Raw genomic sequence first — 23,875 nt, 5'->3', positions numbered from 1 at the left:
TGATTTCATAACAAAAAGAAAGTGGTTCCAGAATAGCTGTGAATTGATTTAAATCCACTTAAATGGGAAGTATGCTCACAGCTACATTTAATCCTGCCTAACAATGAGTAATAAGTTTGGAAGGTTGGTGAAGGGATTTGTTATGCCCTATGGATGTTGTAATTATGAGGAAAGGGTGAAACAACTTGAGGATGTTTGATTAGTGTAACTGTTTGGTTTAACAACTGGAGAACATGGGATTTTGACTGATGCAGTCAGTGTGCCAGAGGCTGGGTGGGGTAAAGTAACTCTTGATGAAGTTCAGACTTTGTAACATCCATGGATAGGGGATTCATTGAGCAATATGTCAAAAGTACCTTCTGATTGCCATTTTCTGCTGTGTATGCAGAGGAATACTGAAAGTACACTGTTGGGTAAGGCCTATGATAAGAATATTCCTTGTATTTCCAGTGCATTCAGTGTAATGACAATTTTCAGGCCTCAGTGTATGAGATTAATATAGTTTGAAAAGCCTTCGTGAGCTTTTAGTAGTGCAAAGATTGTTTTTATGAATGGATAACGACTCAGATAAACTTTTCAATTAAATATATATATATACAAAAAGTTCCCCTATTCCCTCCTCCTTTTTTTTTTTAAACCTTTCAGAAATATGTAAAAGCGAATAAATTGTGTATAAAAACTACTCCCATAAATCTTGCAATAAAACAGTTTGGTCTGACACCTGATTTAACTGGTTTAACTCTCCCGGGGCAGGAATCTGAAGATGGCAAGATCTTTTTTGTGAAGATCCACGCGCCGTGGGAGGTGCTGATCACGTACGCAGAGGTGCTGAACATCAAAGTTCCCATCAAGGAGAATGACATTCCCTCCACGGTGGAGAACCCCCTGGACTGCATGCTCTTCCCACTCAGGCTGCCCGAGAAGGTGATGCACCCTGAGCCGGATTATTTCACGGCCCCGTTCAGCAAGGACAAGCAGGAGCTGTACCTCATAAACGACGAGAGCACTTTCTTCTCCCCGTCCATGAGGAACAGAATAGTACGTACATCAGTTTGGCTGCTTGCATTTACGTGCAGTTTTACACAGCCCCATCAGAACATTCCTGCAAGGAAGGAGGGGGCATAGAAACTCTGTGGTAGGTACAGGGAAGCCTGGGTGCCTGTGTGTCTTTCTTAGAAATCTGGTGGGATACTTGTTGGAACGGATCTTCTGAGTGTCTGTCTGTAAGGCAGTTGTGCCCTCAGTATTTTTACATGGGGTAAGGCCTTCTGAAGAAACACCTCCTGCTTTTGCACATTGTTCCTGCAGATTACACACAGTGCACGACCATTGTAGGGTTCTGTTAAATGGCCTTAAAATAGGAAAGTTCTGAAATTCCTGTGTTTGAATCCCAGGTTAATTATATTCTTACGCGTTGCCCTTATGGAACAGAAGAAGGGAAGAAAAAATTTGGGATTAAGAGACTGCTAAACAATGGCACCTATACAGCTGCATATCCTCTTCATGATGTAAGTATTTCAGCTTTCTGCTTCCTTGAGCATTTCCCAGTGTTTTCAATCTTTTACCTGCTGTGAATTTGCTGTTTCCAGCAGATACAAAAATGTGCTCAAACCCTTCCATTTGTCCCATTGATTCTGTTTAATAATACACGAAACATATTTACCAGCCCTGCTATTTGTCTTTTATGTGCTGAAATGTTTCTTCCTGTGGAGGAGTTTTTAGGATATACCCCTGTGTCAGTCACATCATTTCTTTAGAGACTTATATCTCTGAATTCTACCATAAGGCATTTTTAGATACTTTATATAGATTTATATTTTTAAATGTTTGCAAATATTTTTTCTTTCCTTAGAAAATAAAAATAAATGGGTGAATGGACATTCCTTAGGTTATCAGTGGGAAATTTTAGCTGATCAGGATCTATGCTGTAGAAGGCTAGTCTAGGCTGGGAAGTAATTATTTATCCTGTTGGGACTACCAAAACCACAGATAATAAAAAGCAAGAATCTCTCCTATACAAGTACAAGCAAGCTTAAATGCTAAAAAATCATGTGAAAAAATTCCAAAACTTGTGAGACAGACTCACAAATCTCCGTCTAAAAATACTTATTTAACCTCTTAAAATATTTTCAAAATGCAGACTTTAGGTTGTTTAAACTTCCTGATTTCCAGTTAGAAATTAATTTTCCTGTTTTTCTTTGATTTGGTCACAGTGCCAGTACTGGAAAAAGGCAAACGATCCCAACTGTGACAACGAGAGGTACACGCTCTACATGGAGTGGGCCCGTTTCCTGCGCTTCTACAAAGAGCAGCCTTTGGACCTTATCAGGTACAGTGCAGCCTGTGGTTTGTTGTGTTTCCCTGGGTTTTCACTGTCATACAGCTGATACTCATTTGTAGCTTACAGATAATTCAGATTTAGAGAAACACATGCAGAGAATATCTTGGATTTTATAATTGATACCTACACGAATTTTTAAAGGGCAATTTGAAATGCTGAAATTTCAACACAGACTTGAAAAAAGCACTGATAAAAACAGTTTGGAAGCTTGACTCTTAGTTTATAAGCCTAAATTTAAACTCATCTCACCCAAGATCTCTTTTTCAGCCCATCCTAGACAACAAAATATTACTTTGTTCACAGGTTACAGTTCTCCATTTGTAACGCGGGTGGTTGTATTTCTGTGGATTATCCATTTCTCCTAAGGATATGATCAGGACTGGTGTACTCAGTTTCACTTGTGTAACTCCCTGGAAAAATCAGAAAATAAATCTTCATTTGCATTATCCTGTGGGAAAGAGAAAGAGTGATTTTAAAGCTGGAGCTTCTGCTAGGAGGAAAAAAGGGACGTTCAGTCATCTGGTTCATTCAGCTTGAGTAACTTCCCATGGCCAGCTTCAAATCATTTTTCCACTGTACATCAATGCATTTACTCTTATGTTAAAAGAGAATTTTGCCAAGTGTTTAATTTTTACTCTGGCCAGATTGCTCTATTACAGTTCTGAATTTTGCTTTTTATTCCTGTTAATTGCATTTTTTTTATTTTTTATTTTTTTTGGTATTCAGGAAGTACTATGGTGAGAAGATTGGAATCTATTTTGCCTGGCTGGGATTTTACACTGAGATGTTATTCCTTGCAGCAGTTGTTGGCTTAATCTGTTTTCTTTATGGCTTGTTTACAATGGATGAAAATATGAGCAGGTGAGTGCAACGCTGAAACTCTCCTGGGCAGAGTTAAGCAACGTGAAAATTTAGTTCTTGCAAAAAACTCCCAGCAGATAACAAGCTTTAAGGCTTGTCAGACTAGAAAAATTTGTTCTTCATCTGTCTTTATTGATTGAAAAGGTGATGGGCCACTGATGCAGAACTTTTGACTGTTAATTAGTAAGAATCAATTTGTAGGTGAAAAGCAATATTTTATTGCCATTTGGCAATAGCTTTTCATATTGGAGAACCTGCAATACATGAAGTCCTATGTACCACTTACATCTCTCAAAATTGTTTATTGTTGCCTTAAGCTTATCTATTTAATCTATCTTGCAGAACAGTCTGACCTTTTTGTGTAAGTCATCATTTGTACTCATACCAAAAGCACGAGTAAAACAGATCAGCAGTGTTCTCCCATCAAAGAGGGATCCAGTGTCTCAGAGCCATAGGTTGCTTTTTTTTTTAAATAAACATTGTATTTGTTTCATTAGAGGACCCAAGACATATTGTATTCAGGGACTGGGGGTGGGGAGAGGAAAAAAGGGTTGACATTTCATTGCTTACTGTTTTTTATCTTCCAGAAAACTGTGAGTTTTAACCATAAAAGATGAATAAGAGGTTTAAATTCTCATCTATTCTATCGAATTATGTCATTTTGAGACTTGTATTTTAGCTAGGTTAAGAATTCACCTGGGAATACTGCTATACGTGTTCAGATTTCTCTGGATACTGAAGGACTATCACAGGATTGTAAACTTCACCCACTGTCATAGTTAAACTGAAGTAGCAAATTTTTCTGCAGATAGCAAAGCTGAAGTTACCTCTCAGCTTTTAGAAAAGGTGTTTGGATCTTGCTGCTGACCTGCTGACAAATAACAGGGTTTATATCTCGCCCAAAAGCAGTGCCTGTGCTGTATAGCTCCTGACACTCCTGATTCTTTGCTGACAGAACCAGAAAGCCCATACTGAGGGAATTGTTAATTTTACTTCTCGTAGCAGCTGCTTCATTTCTTGGCTTGCCCTGACCAGCCACAGGTTAACACCAGTGAATGTGACAAGATGTGGCATCTTTGCCGTGAAGCTGCAAATCCTGAGCTTTGAACAAGTGGAGTTCTTGTTTTATTTAATTTTCAGATAAATTTCATGTAACAGCTCTTAAGATGCTACGGAAACAGATGCTTTATAATGTTTTCCTCCTCAGCAAAGAAATCTGTGACCCTGCAATTGGAGGAGAGATCATCATGTGCCCGCTTTGTGACCAGGACTGCGACTACTGGAGACTAAACACCACCTGTCAGTCTTCACAGGTCTGTGTCTGATTCTGCAGCCAGTTGTTATTTTTATTCATCCTGAAAACTCTTTTGGTACTGACCTGTTCCTGGGTATTCTGTTGCAGTATTCCCATTTGTTTGACAACGTGGCAACTCTTTTTTTTGCCATTTTCATGGGCATATGGGGTGAGTACGTTTCATAAGTTTTATGTCAAGCAATAAGATCGTGGCCAAGCTGCTGAGGGACACTGGAAGTGGGAGGAAGGGGAATAATGGCTACACTTTAGTATCCTGCCTCAGATGCAAAAGCGATGAGAGAGTAAAAATAAGTTTAAGTTACAGGGGAATTAAGAGAAACACAGAGGGATTGAAAAACCCGAAGAAAATCCAGCAGATATCTAGGATATCATAAGGATATTATAAGTATTGTGTACTCTTAACTGCTAACATTTGTTTTTTTCCTTTGTAACCAGAGAGGTCCAACATTATGCAGCCCATGAAAGAGTCCTCTCTGCTAAGCCCTGCACATTATCACTGTCATTGTGAAAGAGTGGAGAGCTTTTGTGTCTTTTCTTTTAAGATCATATTGTGTTAAATATATATTCTTTTTTTAAACTCTGTGAAGGTTTATAAATACAGGATAGCATAGTTATTTTCGTCATTCCCTTAAATATATCTCTTGTTTCATGCTGTTTGTGTGAAGTATCGTAATTAAATGTTCAGTTTGAATATAGGTATTTCATTAGCTCACAAAGATCTCTGTGCTAGCAGAAAATCTGTTTATTTGTTATCAAAGGATCTCACCACTAACTTTTTTCATATAGAATTATTTAAAAAAAAAATCTATTAAGGTGATGTTGTAGGACTGCTGTACTAAACTTTTCTTGTTTTTTAAGCACTAGCGTTTGTGTGACATGGATTAGTCACTCAGGAAGTACCAACCAAAGGGTTTAGAGCTGCAGAAGATAAGCTTTCCTGTGTTTGTATTAACCATGAAGCCTCCCAGTTCAACTAAGAACAATCAGATTACTAAATGTTTACATTTTAAAGTAGTTTATAGAAGGTTCTTAAAGTGTTATATAGTATTATATACTTTATTGTTGTTTATATATGAAATCAGTTCCCTCTAGCGTCTTAAAAAATTCTTAAGCCAGCCTAACTCTTGATCATATGAAAAACACCATTCACTGTCTTTAAAATGACCGTGATATCAAATAAGCATCAAAATGCAACAGAAATCTTTGAACTTGAATAGCCATGCTGCTTATTTGTAGTCATTGTTCATGTGTTGCAGGTTTATACACCAGCAATTATTTGTATCATCAGGTTCTTTTGTTAATTCCATGTTGTTTCTTGCATATGAAAAGTAGTTGAACTGTAATTGAACATGGCTCTCATAACCATGGAGATGCCTGTATGTCTTGGCATCTTCCTTGTCATCCACTTCTGGAATTCAATTAGCTAATAAATCACTGGATTCGTATTATGATCTTAGCTGTGAACTCCCATAGGCAGTCAGTAAAAACAGATGGGTTGCACTGAGGATAAATGATAAACCACAGAACAGAAGCCAGTGCAGAAGTAAGTTGAACTTGGTTCATGAACTTATTAATTTCTTCCTTAACCGTATTTGAACATTTCCAAATCGTAGTTACGCTTTTCTTGGAGTTTTGGAAGAGACGGCAAGCTAGGCTGAAATATGAGTGGGATTTGGTTGATTTTGAAGAGGAACAGCAGCAGCTCCAGCTGAGGCCTGAGTACGAGGCAAAGTGTACCCAGAAGAAGAGGAATCCTGTAACTCAGGTAAGGAGTGTGGACACACATGCAAGTTCAGCTGCACGCTGAGAGTTTCATAACGTGCAAATTGATGTGTTAACTCAGGAAAACAAAGGCAAAGTTTATGGCTTTAACACCATCTTTGCAGCATCCTTCATGTTTCAGGGCAGCAGTCTCTGAAATCTTCTTGCCTTTAAAAGCACTTTCTCATCCCTGCACAACATAAGAAGAAGCAGTTGCCTTGATGTAAAGACAGATAAGTGGGTTAGCTGTGGTTTTGGTTCTGATATATAACTGCTTTGTTTGGGGAACACTGGAGAGATGAAGATTGCTGAACTCCTGTCTCTGAAATCTAATTGAGATATGATTAATGACACTATTTAACACGCTACTATTAAACTTATATATAAATACTTGCTTCACAGTCTTAAGCTGTGCCGGGGAGGTTTAGGTTGGACATTAGGAAGAAATTCTTTACAGAGCGAGTGATCAGACATTGGAATGTGCTGCCCAGGGAGGTGGTGGAGTCACTGTCCCTGGAGGTATTTAAGAAGAGACTGGATGTGGCACTGAGTGCCATGATCTTGTAGACAAAGTGGTGGTGGGTCATAGGTTGAATGACCTCAGAGGTCTTTTCCAACCTAGTTGATTCTGTGATTCTGTAATTGTTTTCATTTATATTTAATTTAGGTAGGAGTATTTGACAAATGTAGGGATCAGCTGGTTGCATTTCAATACGACACCTACCACCTCAATTTGATGTATTTTAAAGTCATCTTCCGTAGAATTGCATGTAAATAGCTTATTTGCACTAGTCCTAAGTATACTTAAATAACAAAGTCTTCAGAAAAGAAATAGAAGCTTAGCCAGAACATAAACTGTCATATAAACAGTAGCCCTGTCTTTCAGGGTTTCTCTCCTTAATTCTTAGGAAATCCATACACTAATCTTATTTCTCGTGAGAGAGAGTTTTTCCCCTTCCACATGTGCAGCATTAATTCTGCTGTTGTACTTGTAGTTAGCACAGTGCACACATTGCACAGAGCTCTTTGATAACTGTGCACCATGATTTTAAGCGTAACTGCTGAGGGTGTTCATTTCTGCATGCTCAGGAAAACAGCTACAGGTACATCAATTCTTTATTAGTTAGTTCTACTAATTGAAAACACGTGCCTGCCTGTTGTGTGTTAGTTGCTGGTTTTCTAGATTCATCCAGATCCCTTAGTTGGGGGGGGTGTTAACTTTATTTAGGAAATAGAAATGGACTGTAATATATTTTTCTGATCTCAGAGTGAGATACTGCTCTGCTCTGTGCTTTCTAAGTATGCATTAACAATTACCATAAAAATTCAATGGCTATACAAGCCTTATTCTGTGACACATCAATTTATTGTCTTGTTGGTTTTTCAGAAGCTTTTTTGCAGCAGGGTTTACCAGTGATCCTTATCAGTACCCACTAATAGGGTAGCTTGCACAAGGTTGCCACTCTGTGGTGTAATTTTCTTTCATTAGAACATGTGCAATACTGAGCACATGGAATGGCAGTGCTTTCAGGTTGATTCTGCAGACTGATATGGTTTTGTGGATATGGGGCAATGACTTTATTGTGTCCCACAGCTGGCTTTGCTTCACTCAGAAAATTGCTTCCTCATTAGTCCTGTCCGTGATTCAAAGTTCTAGGTGCGCCGAAACCAAAATTGCCCATCTGGAGGCTTTGATTAACAACTCGTTTGTTTATGATGCTAAACTATCTACCTAGATCACAGCTAAGATCTGTTTTTGCTGATTGCAAGAGAATTCTAATTGACATAAATAATGAAGCATTCGATTCGAACTTAGGCTCTGTCGTTGCACTTTACTGCCTACATTACATTTCCACAGTATAAAACGTGTTGAATAGCCTAGAGTATGTGAAATATTTGCTCTTAGTATAGAATATATGTATTTTTTATTAACACAAAATAGGTGTAAAATGTTATGAGCCTGTGTAAAGTCACCCAGTATGGATACTTGTGTCTTATCTTCATCTGTTTCCTAAAGTTCTGTTAATGGAGCCTTTAACTATCACCATGATGCTTGTCTGTAACACTTGATGCCGCTTTGCTTAAGAGTGCCTTGTCCCAAAGATTTATCAAATTCAGGTTATTTTTTTACTAAAATCTTCTTCTGCTGGCCTTAGTTCTTAAATGATCCTTTCATAACACATGTAGTTTGGTATTTTAGGAATTAGAATAGCAAAAACTTTACACATGTGTTATATGGGGATACTGGCATGGGTAAGACCCGCTTGCCTGGTGCTGTAGCAGAGCTTGGCAGCTGCGTTCTCAGGCAATTCTTCAACCAAAAAAACAGTAAAATTGAAGGAGTGGAGGGAACCACTCTCTGACTGGCACATACAAATGACAATTTCAAGAATCCTCAGCACGAAGACTTTACAAACCTTGAGCCGAGTTTTGGACTCAAAGCTGTATGACTGACCTAGCCTTACAGTGATAGTTCATGAAGTTGGTCTTTTTCCTTCAGCTGCTGATTGATTTTGCAAAGGTTTAACCGTTCTTTCCAGGTACTGTCTTTACTTTTAGCAGTTTTATGGCCACTTCTGTCCTAATCTTTTTGCCCCCTGCCCCAACACATTCAAAATCATGTCCTGTCTGCCATTTTTGAGAGTGAGGGGGGTTCTGAGTGGTTTTCCTTGGATGTGGGCACTTTCACACGGCTGATCAGAGCTCTGTGTGCTGCTTGATGTTGGAATAAGATGTTGGAATAAGATGAACTGTCTTCTACTTGACTGTTTCAGGAGATGGAGCCTTATTTGCCTTTAACTAGCCAGGCTGTGCGGTTCTGCATCTCAGGAACTACAGTGTTGTTCTGGGTGAGCATCTTTTTGAATCGTTGCTTTAACATATGTCAGAGTTGCTGACAGTTTAATCTAACTTGTCCCTTCCACCTCCATTTCTATGAGTCCGTGTTCTTCTGCATTTTTTTTTTTTTTCAACTATCAGTATTAGTTTGTCTGCTTTTCCCGTGCTGACAAAACAATTTCGTTGGGTTTAACGCACCTACAAAATAATTTCACTGGGTTTAACGTGCCTAACACAACAATTTGAGCTGTGTGTCCCTCTCCCAGGTGTCTCTGATCATAGCCAGCATGATCGCCGTGATCGTGTACCGCCTGGCGGTGTACGCGGCCTTCGCCAGCCTCATGGAGAACACCCAGACCCTGCAGCCCATCAGCGGGTTGCTGACCCCTCAGCTGGCGACCTCAGTCACAGCCTCGTGCCTCAATTTTGTCATCATCATGATCCTGAACTTCTTCTATGAGAGAATAGCCATCTGGATTACTGATATGGGTAAGCAGAGGTACTTGAAGACAAAACTCTGGGAATCATTGAAGGTAGAACCCGTCGTTGTTCTCAACTCAGGCACAGTGGGAGCATTGTAGCTAGAAGCAGCTTGCAGCAATGACTTGGGTGTATCCACAGCCACACAGAACATTTTCCCTCCATCTCAGTAGTTCTCATAACCTGGTTTCTCTTTGTATAATGTTTGCTTATATTAAAACTAGTCCACAGAGACAATCACAGATCTGAACATAATTATCTTGTATTATATTAGAGTCACCAAAGCAATCTCAGACTGTCTTGATCTGCCAGTATTTCAATTAGAAATCCTGTAGATATATTTCTAAAAACAGATCACAGCCATCTTTACAAGGAAAAAAGACTAAATAATCATGACTCTTAGTTTGGGGGGAAAGAAAGGAGGGTGAGGGATAGGATAGGACAGTACATTTGTCATTTTTTCCTGAGTGCTGTTTCCCTTAGCTCTGTCTGTTCAGAGTTGGAGTTACACAGGTGGAAGGCAGAGGTTGAGCAGGATGAGGAGCTGTGCCTAAGATTGGTAGCATAGCCTGCAGGCAGGCAGGCCCAGAAGGATCAACTACTTCTGTAGCAGATTTTATATTTGACTTTTGCTTGCATGCTGGGAATACCCTTCCCTAAGCCCTCCTTAAATATTTTATTTGATTTGATTTTTCCTTAATGATTTAGATGTACAAGTCCCTGCAGATGTTTTATAGAAAGAAAAGAAATGCAGAATATTCAGCCTGGGAGGGAGAGCTGAAAATACTAGGTGCTTGTAGTTTGTACAGCTGTCATAAAAATAGTTGGGTGATTATTTTTTTTTAATGAGGTCTTGCAAGTGGAGTTAAGAATTGAAAGGTGTTTCTTGTAGAAACTTAAAGGGATGTTTCATTTGGTTTCTTTTGATTTATCATGGACCATCTCTTTTCTCTGTGATCTGTATTGCTTATCTCACTTGGCCAAATTAGACCAAGCAGAAACAGAACAAGTAATAAATAAAAATGCCCATAGCAAACACAGAAACAAAGGGAAAATCATAATTTTTTTATCTTTCTTTCCTGAGGCGCAAGAATTATAGGCATGAAGGCTCAGCAGTGTTATTTTGCTGGTTGCAAGTGTGGAGGATTAGTTTCTTGAGTGCCAGCACTAGCTGTGGTCCTGGGTTACTTGTGTGGGGCTGCTGCCCTCCTCTGGGCAGACCTTCTTCACTCTGCAACTCTTGGAAAGGTTAGGCCAGATTTGGTGTTCAGACTTGCAGGTACAACCTGCCCCTGGTGCTCTGAACGTTTTGTATGCCTGGCATCAATAATTTGAACAGCTCAGTGAAAATACAAATATCTTAAGGAGCTGCAGCCTAGGCACACTGAGTGCTGCCTCCTCTGCCACACACTCCCGTGCCAGGTTCCCTGGAAGTACCTTGTGTTCTTATGGCATACAAACCTACACCAAGCTTGCAACCATCAGTTTATTCAGATGTGGAAAATAACTCTACCATAAGGCAGGTGAGTTCAACATGTCTGCCAGGTCCTGACCAATTCAGAGGGATTTGAATGCTTGTAGTGTATTTTCTTCCCCTGTTTCCCAACTTGAATTGATTATATGTTATCATTTAACTGAACATTTAACAGCAATGTGCTTAGGGCTTCCTGCTACCTTTAAAAATATAAATGTGATGGACAATGAGCACAAGGGGCAGTAAAATCCTAAGCTTGGTGATGTTCGATACCATCAAGATGCTTGTACCCTTCCTTGTTCTTCCCCCCATTATGAGACTCATCTTTCAGAGGCACATCCAATTTCTGCTGATTTCAGTGTTACATACAGCATTTTGGAAAAAAAAATACTGTAACATACTTCTATACTACAAAGAAAAAAAATAATCATGTGTGTTGCTAACAGTGAAATTCTCATCCTACAGGAGACCCTGGTAGTTACTGTTTGAAATTCACGTTGGATCTCCTAAAATAGTGTAATATTTGGGAAGGGACAAGTGCTAGTGGACAGTACAAAGAAGTGGAAATTAAAGCTTATAAAAATTTAAAACATGAATTTCCTTTACCTGCCTACTCCAAACATTGCACTGTAAATTAAGGGTAGAGTGTCTGAGAGCAGGAACTTCATCTGATGAAATACTTGTAGGTGTTTTTCTTTTCCTTTTTTTTTTTTCCTTTCACATCACTAGTGCATTATGAATATTTATGAATCTGTATCCTTTTAAAGGGAATAAAGGAGAATAACATTACTGTTTTCTGGTTTCACAGAGATCCCCAGAACTCATATGGAGTATGAGAACAGGCTCACTATGAAAATGTTTTTGTTCCAGTTTGTCAACTACTATTCATCCTGCTTCTACGTGGCCTTCTTCAAAGGGAAGTTTGTTGGTTACCCAGGTGCCTACACATACATGTTTAATCGCTGGAGAAATGAAGAGGTAAGACTTCCTTGATTAAGGTGGATTGTTCCCTTCAACCCATGCAATCATAAATTCCCAACTGCAGGGTTGGTCTGAACTGAGCTGGACCTCAGCTGGCTATCCTGAGGCTGATGGTGGGGCTTCCAAGGACTCTTCCTGCTGTCAGGGAAACACAAGCTGTGAAACTCTGTCAGTCACAAGAGTGAAAAATCAAAAAGCTTTCCTCGGCCCCAGTTCTCCTGAAATATCAGTAGGTCTCTCACCTTAGCTCTTAAAAAAAAAAGTCTGGTGCTGAGAGCTCACTGAGAGCCACAGATTCACCTTGCTGGGGCTGAGGGGTGGGGACCACATGCAGATCCTGCTGCTGAAGCATCTCTGAATTACTCTGTCTTCAAATGGTGGTTGTGTTTTGGTGGGTGTTTTATCACACGCTTTGAGCACTGGAAGCCCTTCTGTAACAGCCTTCCTGGGAGGGTAGCTCAGCTGGCAGCCCAACTGGAAATTAAGTGTTGTCCTAACAAGTTTGAGAACTCCTTTCTTTGGTTTATGCAGTAGCAGAATATGGTTTATCTGGGTAATGCCCATTTTTGGTGTCCATTAACCCCCGGGTTGTCTCCCCCAGTGTGACCCTGCGGGCTGCTTGATAGAACTGACGACACAGCTCACCATAGTCATGGCTGGCAAACAGATCTGGGGCAATATCCAAGAGGCCTTTGTACCGTAAGTTCTCTCTTCCACTGAGGTGCTCATCTTATATAGCCAGAGGAAGTTCTTGGAAGGAGTGATAACAAGCATTGCCATATGAAGAAACTAAGAATTCTGTAAATCAGGCACACATTCTGACAAGTAGACTAATTTCATAGAGGCTTTTGACCTATTCCTGTGAAAGCTATGCTTGTAAAAGCACATTGCTTGCTCAGAGAAAGGGAAGACTTCACAGATTTCACAGAATATTCTGAGCTGGAAGGGACCCACATGGATCATCGATGCCCAGCTCTTGAGTGAATGGCCCATACAGGGATCAAACCCACAAACTCAGTGTTATTAGCCCCATGCTCTAACCAACTGAGCTAATCTGATCTGCCTCACTCATTGTTAACTTTTCTCTGCACATGCAGCTGGATTTGTAACTGGTGGGGTCGTCGGAAAGCCAGAAATAATCCTGAAAATTTATACAGTCGCTGGGAGCAAGACCATGATCTGCAGACATTTGGAGCCTTAGGCCTGTTCTATGAATATTTAGAAATGGGTAAGTTTAAAATTACACATTTGGAATTGAGGACAAGACACCTTGTACTGACACTTTCAAAAAAATAGCTTCTCAATTCATTGTTATGGGTTGATTCATCTGCTTAACTGCTGGAAATCATTAAATAGGTCAGCCTAATTAAAAAAAAAAAGCTGTCTTTGCATCTTGAACTGCAGGGAATTTCACAGAAACACTGCAAAGACTGTTTGTTTCCCTCATTTGAACAGGGAACATTGTTCTCAGTGCAGCCAGCTGCCTCCGTGTCTGTTCTGTTCTTGTTCCAAAGCATACTCTTAGCTGATGTAGTGGAAATTTTAAGTATGGGATGAGTGCCAGATATGCTGTAAGGATGGGTACTGCAGACATGAGATCTGTGAACTGGCTCAGGGAGAATCCCTTCAGCTTTAGGTTTTGCACTGATCAGTGCTTCCCTGCAGTCCAGCAGAGGGAGCTTGGTGATGGAGCAGTGCTTCCCAAAGGTGAGGGGAACACGTTGGCATATAACATCAGTTTACTAAACCTGAGAAACTGAAACTAAAACTGAAGCCAAGCCAAAGCTAAAAGGCACTTTAAAAAAATTAATATTTGTCTATTATGAAGACACATTTTGTTGAAAAGTGGACCTTTGTATTATTTGATTTCTACAGAAATAAATGTTCTAGAGATGTTTAGCATTGTTATTGTCACTTAACAATTAATTTCATACAAGGCTGTGATCTTGTGAAATTAATACACTCAGAACAGTCAGTGTTGTCAGCCATGCCCTTGCTCTTCCAGAATCAACTGAACCAGTGTGCTCCACTGTTGTCCTGGGGCTGCTAAGCTAATAGGAATTTTGTTGCTTGTCCAAGGTGAAGAACTCATCACTGAAATCATGGAAGAGCTGATGACTGGTGTATGGGAATTTATTTTTATCCACTGCCTAAACCATAAAAAATATTCTATTTCCTGTTTTTGAAATATAGTGGCACTATTGGCTCTGCACTAAGATATTTAATTTTGGTAATATCCGAAAGGATCATTTGTGTATTTTATTTGCAGTTCTTAAACTAATGTTAAAACTCTCCAGTGGAACTATTGCATACAGAATTGGTATGAAAGTTTTGACTAAATCAGTACCAATAGGTGGAGGTAAAGTTATGATAAAAGTAAAAGTATTTCCTCTTTTCCAGTTAGGAGTATAGTTAATAAGTAAAAGGAGAACAGGATTGCTCTGTACAAACTGCAGGAGAAGAAGACTACCTTGTTGATCTCTCATAATTGAGAAATTTGATGTATAAGTTCATCCCAGTTGCCCAACACTTACACACCACTCATACAAGAACTGCAGCACCATGGAAGAACTGGTACCCAGCACTGCTGGCAGCAGCATTTCACAGGACCCAAATGCCTGTTCCTGTGGCTGCTGCTGAATGGCAGCCTGAAGAGACTGCAGAAGGCTTGGGGCTGGGGCTGGTTGTCACTTGGCTCAGGCCAGGGCTGCACATGATTTGCTGTGCAGCCTGGCAGAAGTTTGCCATTTGTCTGTGAGTGGCGGTCCCTCGTCACCCTGAGGCGAGGTGCCCCTTTTGTAGGGGCAGATTTTGACACTTTTCCTTTTCTCCCTTGCAGTCATTCAGTTTGGATTCATTACTCTCTTCGTGGCATCCTTTCCCCTGGCTCCCCTTCTTGCTCTGATGAACAATATCCTGGAGATTCGAGTAGACTCCTGGAAGTTAACCACCCAGTACAGGAGACCTGTGGCTGCGAAAGCACACAGCATAGGGGTCTGGCAGGAAATCCTGAATGGAATGGCCATCCTGTCTGTTGTCACTAATGTGAGTATGTTAACTGTGCTACATCAACACTCATTCTTCCAGGTACTCAAAATGTGAAGAATTAAAAATCAGCTGATGCTTTTTCTCCTCCATCAGCACTGTCACGTTGCCCTACAGAAATATCATCAAACCATTTGGGTGGTTTGGCTTCTCCTTGTGTGGACAACGGGCAGCTCCCAATCCACGTTTCCTTGGACCATGATCTTTCATTCAGTTGTCTGTGTTTTCCAGCCTTTTGGAATGGCATAGGCCAGTCAGAGGCTTAGTCTGATGAACCACAGTGATTGCCCAGAGGGGACTATAGGGGACAGGAAAGGTGGATGAATTCTTTGGGTGAGATGCATTTTTGTCCTTGTCACTATGAGGCCTGTTCTGTGGGAATTCTGCTCATTTGGGTGCTTCTGGATGCCCCTGTGGGAGCAGTGGCTCCTCTTCACAAATTGGAAACTAAATGCTATGCCAGTGTTTCATCTAAAGCATACTGTAAAGAGACTGCTGAGCAAGAGAAACGCCTCTTTCTAGTGTATTTTAGGCAACAAACCCACTTGCAGGTATTGCCTAAGGAGCAAGACCCCTCTGCCCTTTCAGTATCTCAGGTTTCGAGTCAAAATGTGCTGAAGCTGCACTCAGCATCTCTTACCAAGTGCCCTAATCGTGCTTCTTACCCTTCCTTAAAATATTCAGGGTAATGCCAGGGTGACAGAACTACAACCCCTTTATGAATCTGCTCACAAATTTTTTGTGCCGCTTTCTTAATTTCTTTTTCCAATTTCTTTTCAGGCATTTATTGTGGCATTCACATCAGATATGATCCCTCGTTTAGTGTACTACTATGCTTATTATGAAAATGAAGACTCACCTATGTCTGGATACATAAACAACAGTCTGTCAGTGTTTCTAATCTCAGATTTTCCTGGCAGAAACAAACCTAAAGAGAATCCAGAAAACTTTCTTATATGCAGGTTGGTGTAATAATAAATATTTTATCACTTCATTTAGAATTCAGCATAAAAAATCAGAGCAAATCTGAGTAGTCCATTAGAAATTAAATTATGTCATTCTGATCATTCTAAAGTGTGAGAGGTAATATTTAGGCTATGAACAAGGTAGTGCTTGAGGTGGTAAGAGCTCAAGCCAGTAACAAAAAACATCACCTCAAAAAAAATCACTACTGAGAGTCTCACTGCTAGTATACTTCCTGCTTTTTTTTTGTTTACTTAATTAAACTGTTGATTTTTGAGTGATGAAGGAGATTTATGTCCCTAAGGTATCAAACTTCAGCCTATATTTTCAAAGGTTTCCAGGCTGCCTCAGTGGACAAGGAAGCAGCATAAAGGAGATCTTTAGATTCCAAAGTGGAAAACAAGATATGGTCTTTTAAGTCAATCCTTATTTTGCTTGATAACACCAATGATCAGACCTGTCCTGCTTTCATTTTAAAAACAGTCCCTTCTCGATACGAGAAGCGCTGGAGATTCTGGAATAATCATGAAAGAGCTTTGGAGAAGCCCATGGTAAAAGAAGAGTATTGACTTGGTGATAAAAAATCTCAAACTGAAAAACCCCAAACCGACCACCTCAGCACTTTCAGAAGCAGCTACATTTGTGTGATGGTGTAGAACACTTACTCAGGACTGTCCTTCCATGAAACCCTGCTTCTGTCCAGTCCACAGCCTGTCACAGTTATACATGTCCATTACCATGTGATACATCCCATCACTGTCCTGTTTTATTTGATCATTGTCTGAAAAACAAGTAACCCATGTACCGGGTGTCACACATGGCACATCCTCATCTCTGCTCTGTTGCTGTGAATGTGAGGGTGTTTAGGCAAACAAAAGAAAGAAACAAATTGAGAGGCAACCTTTTTCTGCAAAAGGAAACAGACCATTTAAAACAAGAAAAGGTTCCTTAAGTGACAGCTGTATTTGCTTGTAAGTGTCACTAAGCTTGTAGTCTGTCCCAGGCTGACTGTGACATTCCACCTTTGCATGTCTGTCATTCCAACAGGTACAGAGACTATCGATATCCTCCAGATCATGAGAGGAAATACTTACACAGCATGCAGTTCTGGCACATTCTTGCTGCAAAACTGGCCTTTATAATTATCATGGAGGTAAGCTGCCTGCAAAATTTCCTTCAGAAATTGGTACCTTATAGATTCTCTAGATAGTTAATAGTGTTACAGAAAATAGGATTGCTGGGAGTATGAAATAATTTCTTATCTAAGTAATACCAAGTACTCATGTCCTAAATGATTACTATTATTGGGCCTTTCAATTCAGCAAGTTAACCTCAGACTAGGAGCAGTGAAAACACCTGAGGAGACTGCTAATGTTGATCAAAATCACCAGCAAAATAAAAAAGGTCTTTATACAGGTGGAAGAGATGTGAACCACCCGGACTAGCACTTGTCTCACTTTCACAAAGTATTTTGCAGTGATGTATATTGGCTAAAAATAGCTAAATCAATAGTTTGGGTAACTGGCACTTCAGTGTTAAGCCACTGTTGAGCAAGTTATGAAGGGAAAAGGGAGTAGTTAAAGTGCTCTTCTCAGCCCTTTTCCTGCTGTGCTTTATCAGCTCTCAGTAGCTGAGCATTATCAACACGGCTGTGTGAACTGTCTAACAAACCACACAGGGAACTTAGAAAGCCAGAGTTGAGATTCAGACCCTGACACTTCCCTCTTGGGCTTGCTAATTTCCCATTAATGGTTGGGAATTAAAATTTCTGCGTAAATGGATGTGTTTTAATCTTCATGCACATTTTAGATATGGGTTAGCTTGGTGTTATGTAGTGTTCCAGGACAGCCAAATTAAATGTATTCTCTTTGTGAAGAGAAAGTGACCTTTTTGGTGTTAGATAAAACAAAAGGTGTTTCGTTTGGTAATGAGTTGTTACTTCTGTTTGTTTTTTTTTAGCATGTTGTATTCATCGTCAAATTCTTCGTAGCGTGGATGATTCCTGATGTCCCTGCAGATGTGAAAGCCAAGATCAAACGTGAAAAGTATTTAACACAAAAAATCCTACATGAGTATGAACTTGAAAAACTGAAGGAGAGACTGTGTCAAGGTGATAAACGAGCCACAGAGAAAGAGTTCATCGCCACGGAAGGGAGAATGGAGTTATCCAGAGCAATGTAGCCATGAAACCAGCTGTTTGGGGTTTAGCTCATTTTGGCTTTTTTTGTCTGTGGTTTGCTCAGTATGCGTCATGTTGAAAGCTGTAGGAGAGTTCAATCCTTCACTTTCAGTCCAAAGGTTTTAGACTTTTCTTTAAAAGTTTTACTGAGCTTTCAAGGTTTAGGAAAATCAACTGTTTGACTTCAGCACTGGTTTTTATTTACCCGTGACTTTGACTAATAACTGTAATCCTGTACTCCTAGAATTTGGACTCCTGGTATAGGGACTGTTACCCTCAAAGGGCTCACAGGGTATGATAAGGTCATTACCACCAAGCCCTCCCCCTGTTGCTAACTGCAAAGTTCCAGGCTATATCCCAGCTGAATGAAAGGGATATCATAGAGGACTGCTCTGTGGAAAATGCTGAGAATTACTATTATGTTATGTGATCATTTAAATAGGAGAACACTCCTGATACAAGGGTTAGGATTTAGGGCTTTTTTTTTATTATATCCACTATGTCTTATGAAACATTGGTTTGCAGCTTTGAACTTCTATATGTTTTGTAGAAGGAACTGATTTTTTTAAATTTATATTGGCTTAATTCCACTTGGAATTATTTATAGGCATAGAATTCAGTTAATGCGAAGTAAACAAAAAGCCATAATTTATTTTTATAAAGATATAATTTGCCAAAGAGTTTGCTCTTTAAATGTCGATACTGTGGAATCATCTAATTGCGGTGGCTTTTGAAAATACGTGTCAAGTTTGGAGAAGTACAGTTATTTTACTTCTCACTCTCAAAACCTGCCATTTTCGGAAGATTACGTTTGACAGTTTTGGCCAAAGCTGCTCCTTTATTTATTTATTTGTCTGGATCCTCTGTGAATGCCAGCAAAGGGCTAAAGCTGTGTGTCTGTACTCGGTGCCTGCTGTGGAGTGTGACTGCACAGGGCAGTGGGCTGGGAGCTGGGCACCACACTAAATGATCTGGCTGGATGGCTTGTTCTTGGACTTTTATACAAAGGATTTTAAGCAGGCTGGATAATCAGTGCTTATGCTGTTATTGTCCTTATACATAGGAGCTTGGGGTTTTGGGGTTGTTCTTTTCTTTTTGTTTTGGTTTTTTTTATTTTTAATCTTTAAGAAGGGTATTTTTTTCTGTTTTGTTATGGGGCTTTTCTACAAAGTTACTGAATTTATAAATGTATAATAACTACTTGTGCAAAGTAGCTTCCAGCTGTTTATGAATGTGCCCTCATTTTCTAATTTGAAGCATTTTAGGCATTTTTATGATTTTGCTGTATATTTAAAACATATCAACGCTTCCACGCTTAGTGCCTTGTTTCTTTGCATCTGGCAAAAGGTGTGAAAATTATCTCTGCTGGGCAGTGCCTATTTCCAAAGTGTGCTTTGCAGGCACCTGTGAACCTGCAGACAGAGCTGTTCAGTGTTAGCCAAACCACACCTGCCTTGGCACACTCCTGCTTCAGTGCCATGTGAACTGTTCCAGAGAGCACTTCAGGCCTAGATGGCTTGGTTAAAGTAACATGTAGCTGAGTTCTCTCATGCTGAAGTACACAAGCTAGACAAGATAAGAAAATTTTACTCTATTTGCACTTTGAAAGTTATACTTCCTTGCAAGTATACACACAAAAAATTGAGGTTTGTATTCCACATCAGCCGAATCCTGTACTGTTTACTACTACCACAGCTTAAGGTATGTTGTTTTAGCAAACCTTGGAGTTCTTGGTGAGTAACCTTAATGTTGTAACAGTTTTAAATCAGTGTCCTGAGTGGAGCTGTTCAAGGTTTAACATTAAGTGCCTACCTCGAGCAGACATCCCCTGGTTTGGCTGCCAGTCAAGGAGATGATGCAGGTGTACATTTCTCGTTCCTGTAAGTTATTCACCTTCGTTCTCTAAGTTTGCTTGAGCAATCAAGCTCGTTGGCAACTCATGTTCATCATGAACTGACCCATGTTCTTGAATAGTCAGATATCTTTGTAGTGGATTTATTAGAGGAATGCATGTGTAAATAAATTAGCTCTGCTGCTTAGTGTGTAAGCCAAAGAAGAGTATCACTCGCCATAATTACATATCCAACACCACGATTTGCACAAGGAAAGCACTGTGCTGCTTCCTGCACATATACTGTTAATTAAACTGCTTAATTTAGATGTCATGGTTTTGCTACTGTTAGCAATGCAAACAGTTGCTTCAAACAGAAAGGTGATGAGATGCTAAAGGATGTTTCTATGCAAAACGTACAATCTGATTGAAGCTGCAAACAAATCTGGAAATTCAGCATTAAATGCACTGTTTCTGCTTATGGAACATTAGTTTCTTCAGGTAATAAAGTGTCCTAATATACTACACTTGAAAAGATGTCAGCAAAAGAGGTGTGTTGTGAATGAACAATGCTATTTAAAAGCAAAATGGAGGAAAGCAAGGAAATACCTTGGGACACAGCATTGATATGCAGAAGCCCTGCATGCAGACCCTGAATCTGAATTATGTTTTGACTCCTACTCTGTGATTCTTTCAAACTTATCTTTTTCAGACCACTTGCTATGTAATACAATACAAACAGATGTTTTGCATATGTTGTATCATATTATAGAAAGTGGACAAAATCTGGGATCAACTTATTTAAAAAGAAATATATATATATGTCTTAAAAATATGTCATGATGCTTCATGGTATTACTTTTTCATATACAGAAACTGTTGAAAAGAAAATTCATTGTCATATTAAGAGCTAACATCACATAACAAAAAAAGCCTTTACATAATACTTTGCCTTTACCTGTCATTAAGCAGTATTCTAACTAAAGATATCAGTATGGTTAGGTTTGTAATGGTTCACGTACATTTGCTGAAGCTCTTGAAAAAGGGACAAAAGTCAGAAAAATGGCCTGATCAGTTTGGAGATGTGCTGATTCTTACTATTGGAATATTTCATTTTGATGTGTTTCGGTACCTAAAAGTGTTCTTTAACCAAAATAAAAAGAGTTCTGTGTTGGAACCACTGTAATTTAAGCAACAATAGATTGCCTCATTAGAATTAGTTAGAAACCCAAAAATTGCCTTCCAGGTGTAATACAATCAGGGATTTCTTTTTTTTTTTTCCAATTAAAATTTAGGGGTTTTTACCTGGGGAAGATTTAGTGTGGTATGTTCTAAGCAAAGGACTGCAAAAGAAGAGTGCTACTATGAGACACTATACTGTTTTTTTACAGAAAATGTTCTTACTATGCTTTTACTTTTTTATGCAATACTGTCAGTTTGAGGCAACAGAATGGATTGAAAATAGATGGACTTTCTAACTGTACTGCTGACTTTTTACATGTACTGCTTGTTTGACTTGTGCTGTTGTGTAATCCGAGTGGCATTTTTGTCTGCTAAGTATGTTGCTGATATATATGATACACTAATGTTGGAATAAATTTTTTAAACATTGCATTCAGCTGACATTTAATATGCACATTTAATAAGATTTAAATCTGGCCAATAAAGCTGTGTCTATTTTTAATGTGCTGTCAACTTGTTTGTGCAAATTCCACGAATTCTGAGTGAAGCTGAACCATTGAAAGTCAAAATGCCTAGAGAGCCTCTTGGAGAGGTGTATTTATACAGATTCCTGCAGCTCATGTATGGTACATTAATACAGATCCATTTTCAGCCAGGCTGCTTTTGCCTGCACTCTCTGAGCACAGTTTTTATTCTTGCAGTGCCAGGACCTGAGGTGACTTCTCAAGTTCTCAGTCCCACATGCAGTTCTCACACGCAGCACAAGTGGTTCACATACATGCACTTTAAATAGCCTTGAGCACATACACTGGAAGACATGGCAGAGCTGAAGCTTTCCCAAGCAACTGGTGAAGTCTTACTATACATATTTTCCTGAAAACTCATTTCTGGCACCAGTGAAGGGCTTTGGATTAAACCACAGGGAATCTGGGTTGAAGTTTATGACTTGCTCTCAATAGATGGTTTTATCCCAGCACGTCACCTCTCCTGTTGTACCAGAACTCTGGGAACAGAGTCACCTGCCACACTTGGTGGGTCATTTCCTTTGTAACCTTGAAATGATTAAAATTAATAGACATGCAAGAGCAGTAATCAAATTAAAGAAAGGTGTGAGATGAATAAAAGAATCTTCTCTATTACAGAAGGAGGGGGGAAAATGCCAAAATAAGCAAGGTATTATGTATTGTGGTGTGCTTGTTACTGAGGTGAGATAAGGTACTTAATTAGCTATCAAAAGGAAAACTAGAGCATTAAAATGGAGAAGAAGGTGATAGCAAAGGAAAGAGAAAGGTGGGGGGAGAAAGGATGAAGGAAAGTGCTGTTGCTGTGCAGGATATAGGGGATATTTATGTGTTATGTTGGGAGTTCTCAGGTGCATTCAAGCTTTGTTCTTTGGAGGTTAAACCTTGCCACCACTGAGGCCTGTAGTAAATGGGTAATTTAAGGTTTAATTTAAGGTAGAGTATCATCCAAAACCCATTATATTTTATTAAAAAAGAGTAGCATGGCAGCTTGTGAGACAGTCACAAATTCTAGAATATACCTGGCTCTCCCCATGATTGGAAATTGTAGCTACCCATCAAAAGTCATAATTCCTTCATTTATCTCGTGCAATAAATAAGAGATGCGCCAAAATTCAGTGGTTGTACTTTTTGAGTCAGAAAAATGGGTAAGGCATCTAATTCATCCACCCAGATTAAAAGGATCTTTCAAAAAATAGGACCATGTTTATTCTGTGCAAAAAATGGTGGGGAGCACTGAAATAGAAGGCATTTTTTCAGCATTTGCATCTGAAATGGTGTAAAACACGTTGTCTTACAGGAGCAGAAAAATGTGTAGCCCACTCACTAGTGGATCAGTGGGAAAGAACAGCAATATGTGGAAGAAACAGTATCCCGGCATCTGAAGTCTGCAATTTGTTTGAGATGTGTAGGGTCTGAAATAAATAAAATCTTGCCCTGAAAACATTGTCTGAAATGTTTAGGACCCACTGCTGAGAGACACAAGGGAGGGGTCGGGGGTTCCCTGACATCTGGTGTGGCAAAGAGATTGTGCCAAGAGAGGGCAAAGGGAGCCCTCACAAAGGACTTATTTAAAAGTCCTCCCTTCCCTGAATAGAAAGAGGTAAAGGGGGAAAAAAAAGGATAATCATTACCATATGAAGGATAACAAAATGATTTCCAGAATACCTGAATTGCTGTGTAACCTCATTAAGCCACAGCTATTATTTCTTGCCTTCTTCCTTGCTAAGGGTGGTCACAACAACTCTTGGCTTGGCGTCCTTAAAAAGGAATAGCTAAATTAAATCTCAGTCTGCTTTTAAATAATCAGTTTTCTCCACACAACACTTACATCATTCAGATGCAACTGAGGAAGGCTTTTTTTTTTTTTTAAATGTAAGTATTTGTACCAAGAAATCTGCCAGGAGATGAGTAGGATGTGAAATTCAGCAGCCATCTCAATTTTTGGAATGTGCACACGCACATTCCCCTGCCATAATTAGTGACTATGCTTTCTCAGTCAGAAATGAGTCAGTCTGAAACATTTAGTGAGGGTAGGATTCTTTTGAGTTATTTTTTCAACTGCTCAACAAACCAGTGCTGTTGGCTTGTCAGAAATACTTT

At 39.5% G+C, this 23,875-nt stretch overlaps 1 protein-coding gene across 1 annotated transcript in view; it reads left to right on the top strand.

The window, feature by feature from the left end:
- The window catches only part of ANO5 (anoctamin 5), a 59,626-nt gene extending 37,873 nt beyond the window's left edge, over positions 1–21,753 (top strand). The window contains exons 7-22 of the mRNA XM_029963795.1: positions 754–1,038; positions 1,395–1,508; positions 2,214–2,329; positions 3,068–3,202; positions 4,410–4,515; positions 4,605–4,665; positions 6,131–6,282; positions 9,053–9,127; positions 9,383–9,605; positions 11,879–12,048; positions 12,653–12,750; positions 13,149–13,279; positions 14,891–15,096; positions 15,877–16,058; positions 17,107–17,212; positions 18,019–21,753. Coding sequence (XP_029819655.1) covers positions 754–1,038; positions 1,395–1,508; positions 2,214–2,329; positions 3,068–3,202; positions 4,410–4,515; positions 4,605–4,665; positions 6,131–6,282; positions 9,053–9,127; positions 9,383–9,605; positions 11,879–12,048; positions 12,653–12,750; positions 13,149–13,279; positions 14,891–15,096; positions 15,877–16,058; positions 17,107–17,212; positions 18,019–18,240 — 2,382 coding nt within the window. The 3' untranslated portion in view covers positions 18,241–21,753. The remainder of the gene's footprint in view (positions 1–753; positions 1,039–1,394; positions 1,509–2,213; positions 2,330–3,067; positions 3,203–4,409; positions 4,516–4,604; positions 4,666–6,130; positions 6,283–9,052; positions 9,128–9,382; positions 9,606–11,878; positions 12,049–12,652; positions 12,751–13,148; positions 13,280–14,890; positions 15,097–15,876; positions 16,059–17,106; positions 17,213–18,018) is intronic.
- Positions 21,754–23,875: the final 2,122 nt, after the last annotated feature.

Source organism: Manacus vitellinus, unplaced genomic scaffold (genome assembly GCF_001715985.3).
Source record: "Manacus vitellinus isolate BGI_N305 unplaced genomic scaffold, ASM171598v3 scaffold_63_pilon, whole genome shotgun sequence".
Classification (NCBI taxonomy): domain Eukaryota; kingdom Metazoa; phylum Chordata; class Aves; order Passeriformes; family Pipridae; genus Manacus; species Manacus vitellinus.
The sequence above is the reverse complement of the archived record's forward strand: the minus strand, read 5'-3'. Positions and strand labels throughout refer to the sequence as shown.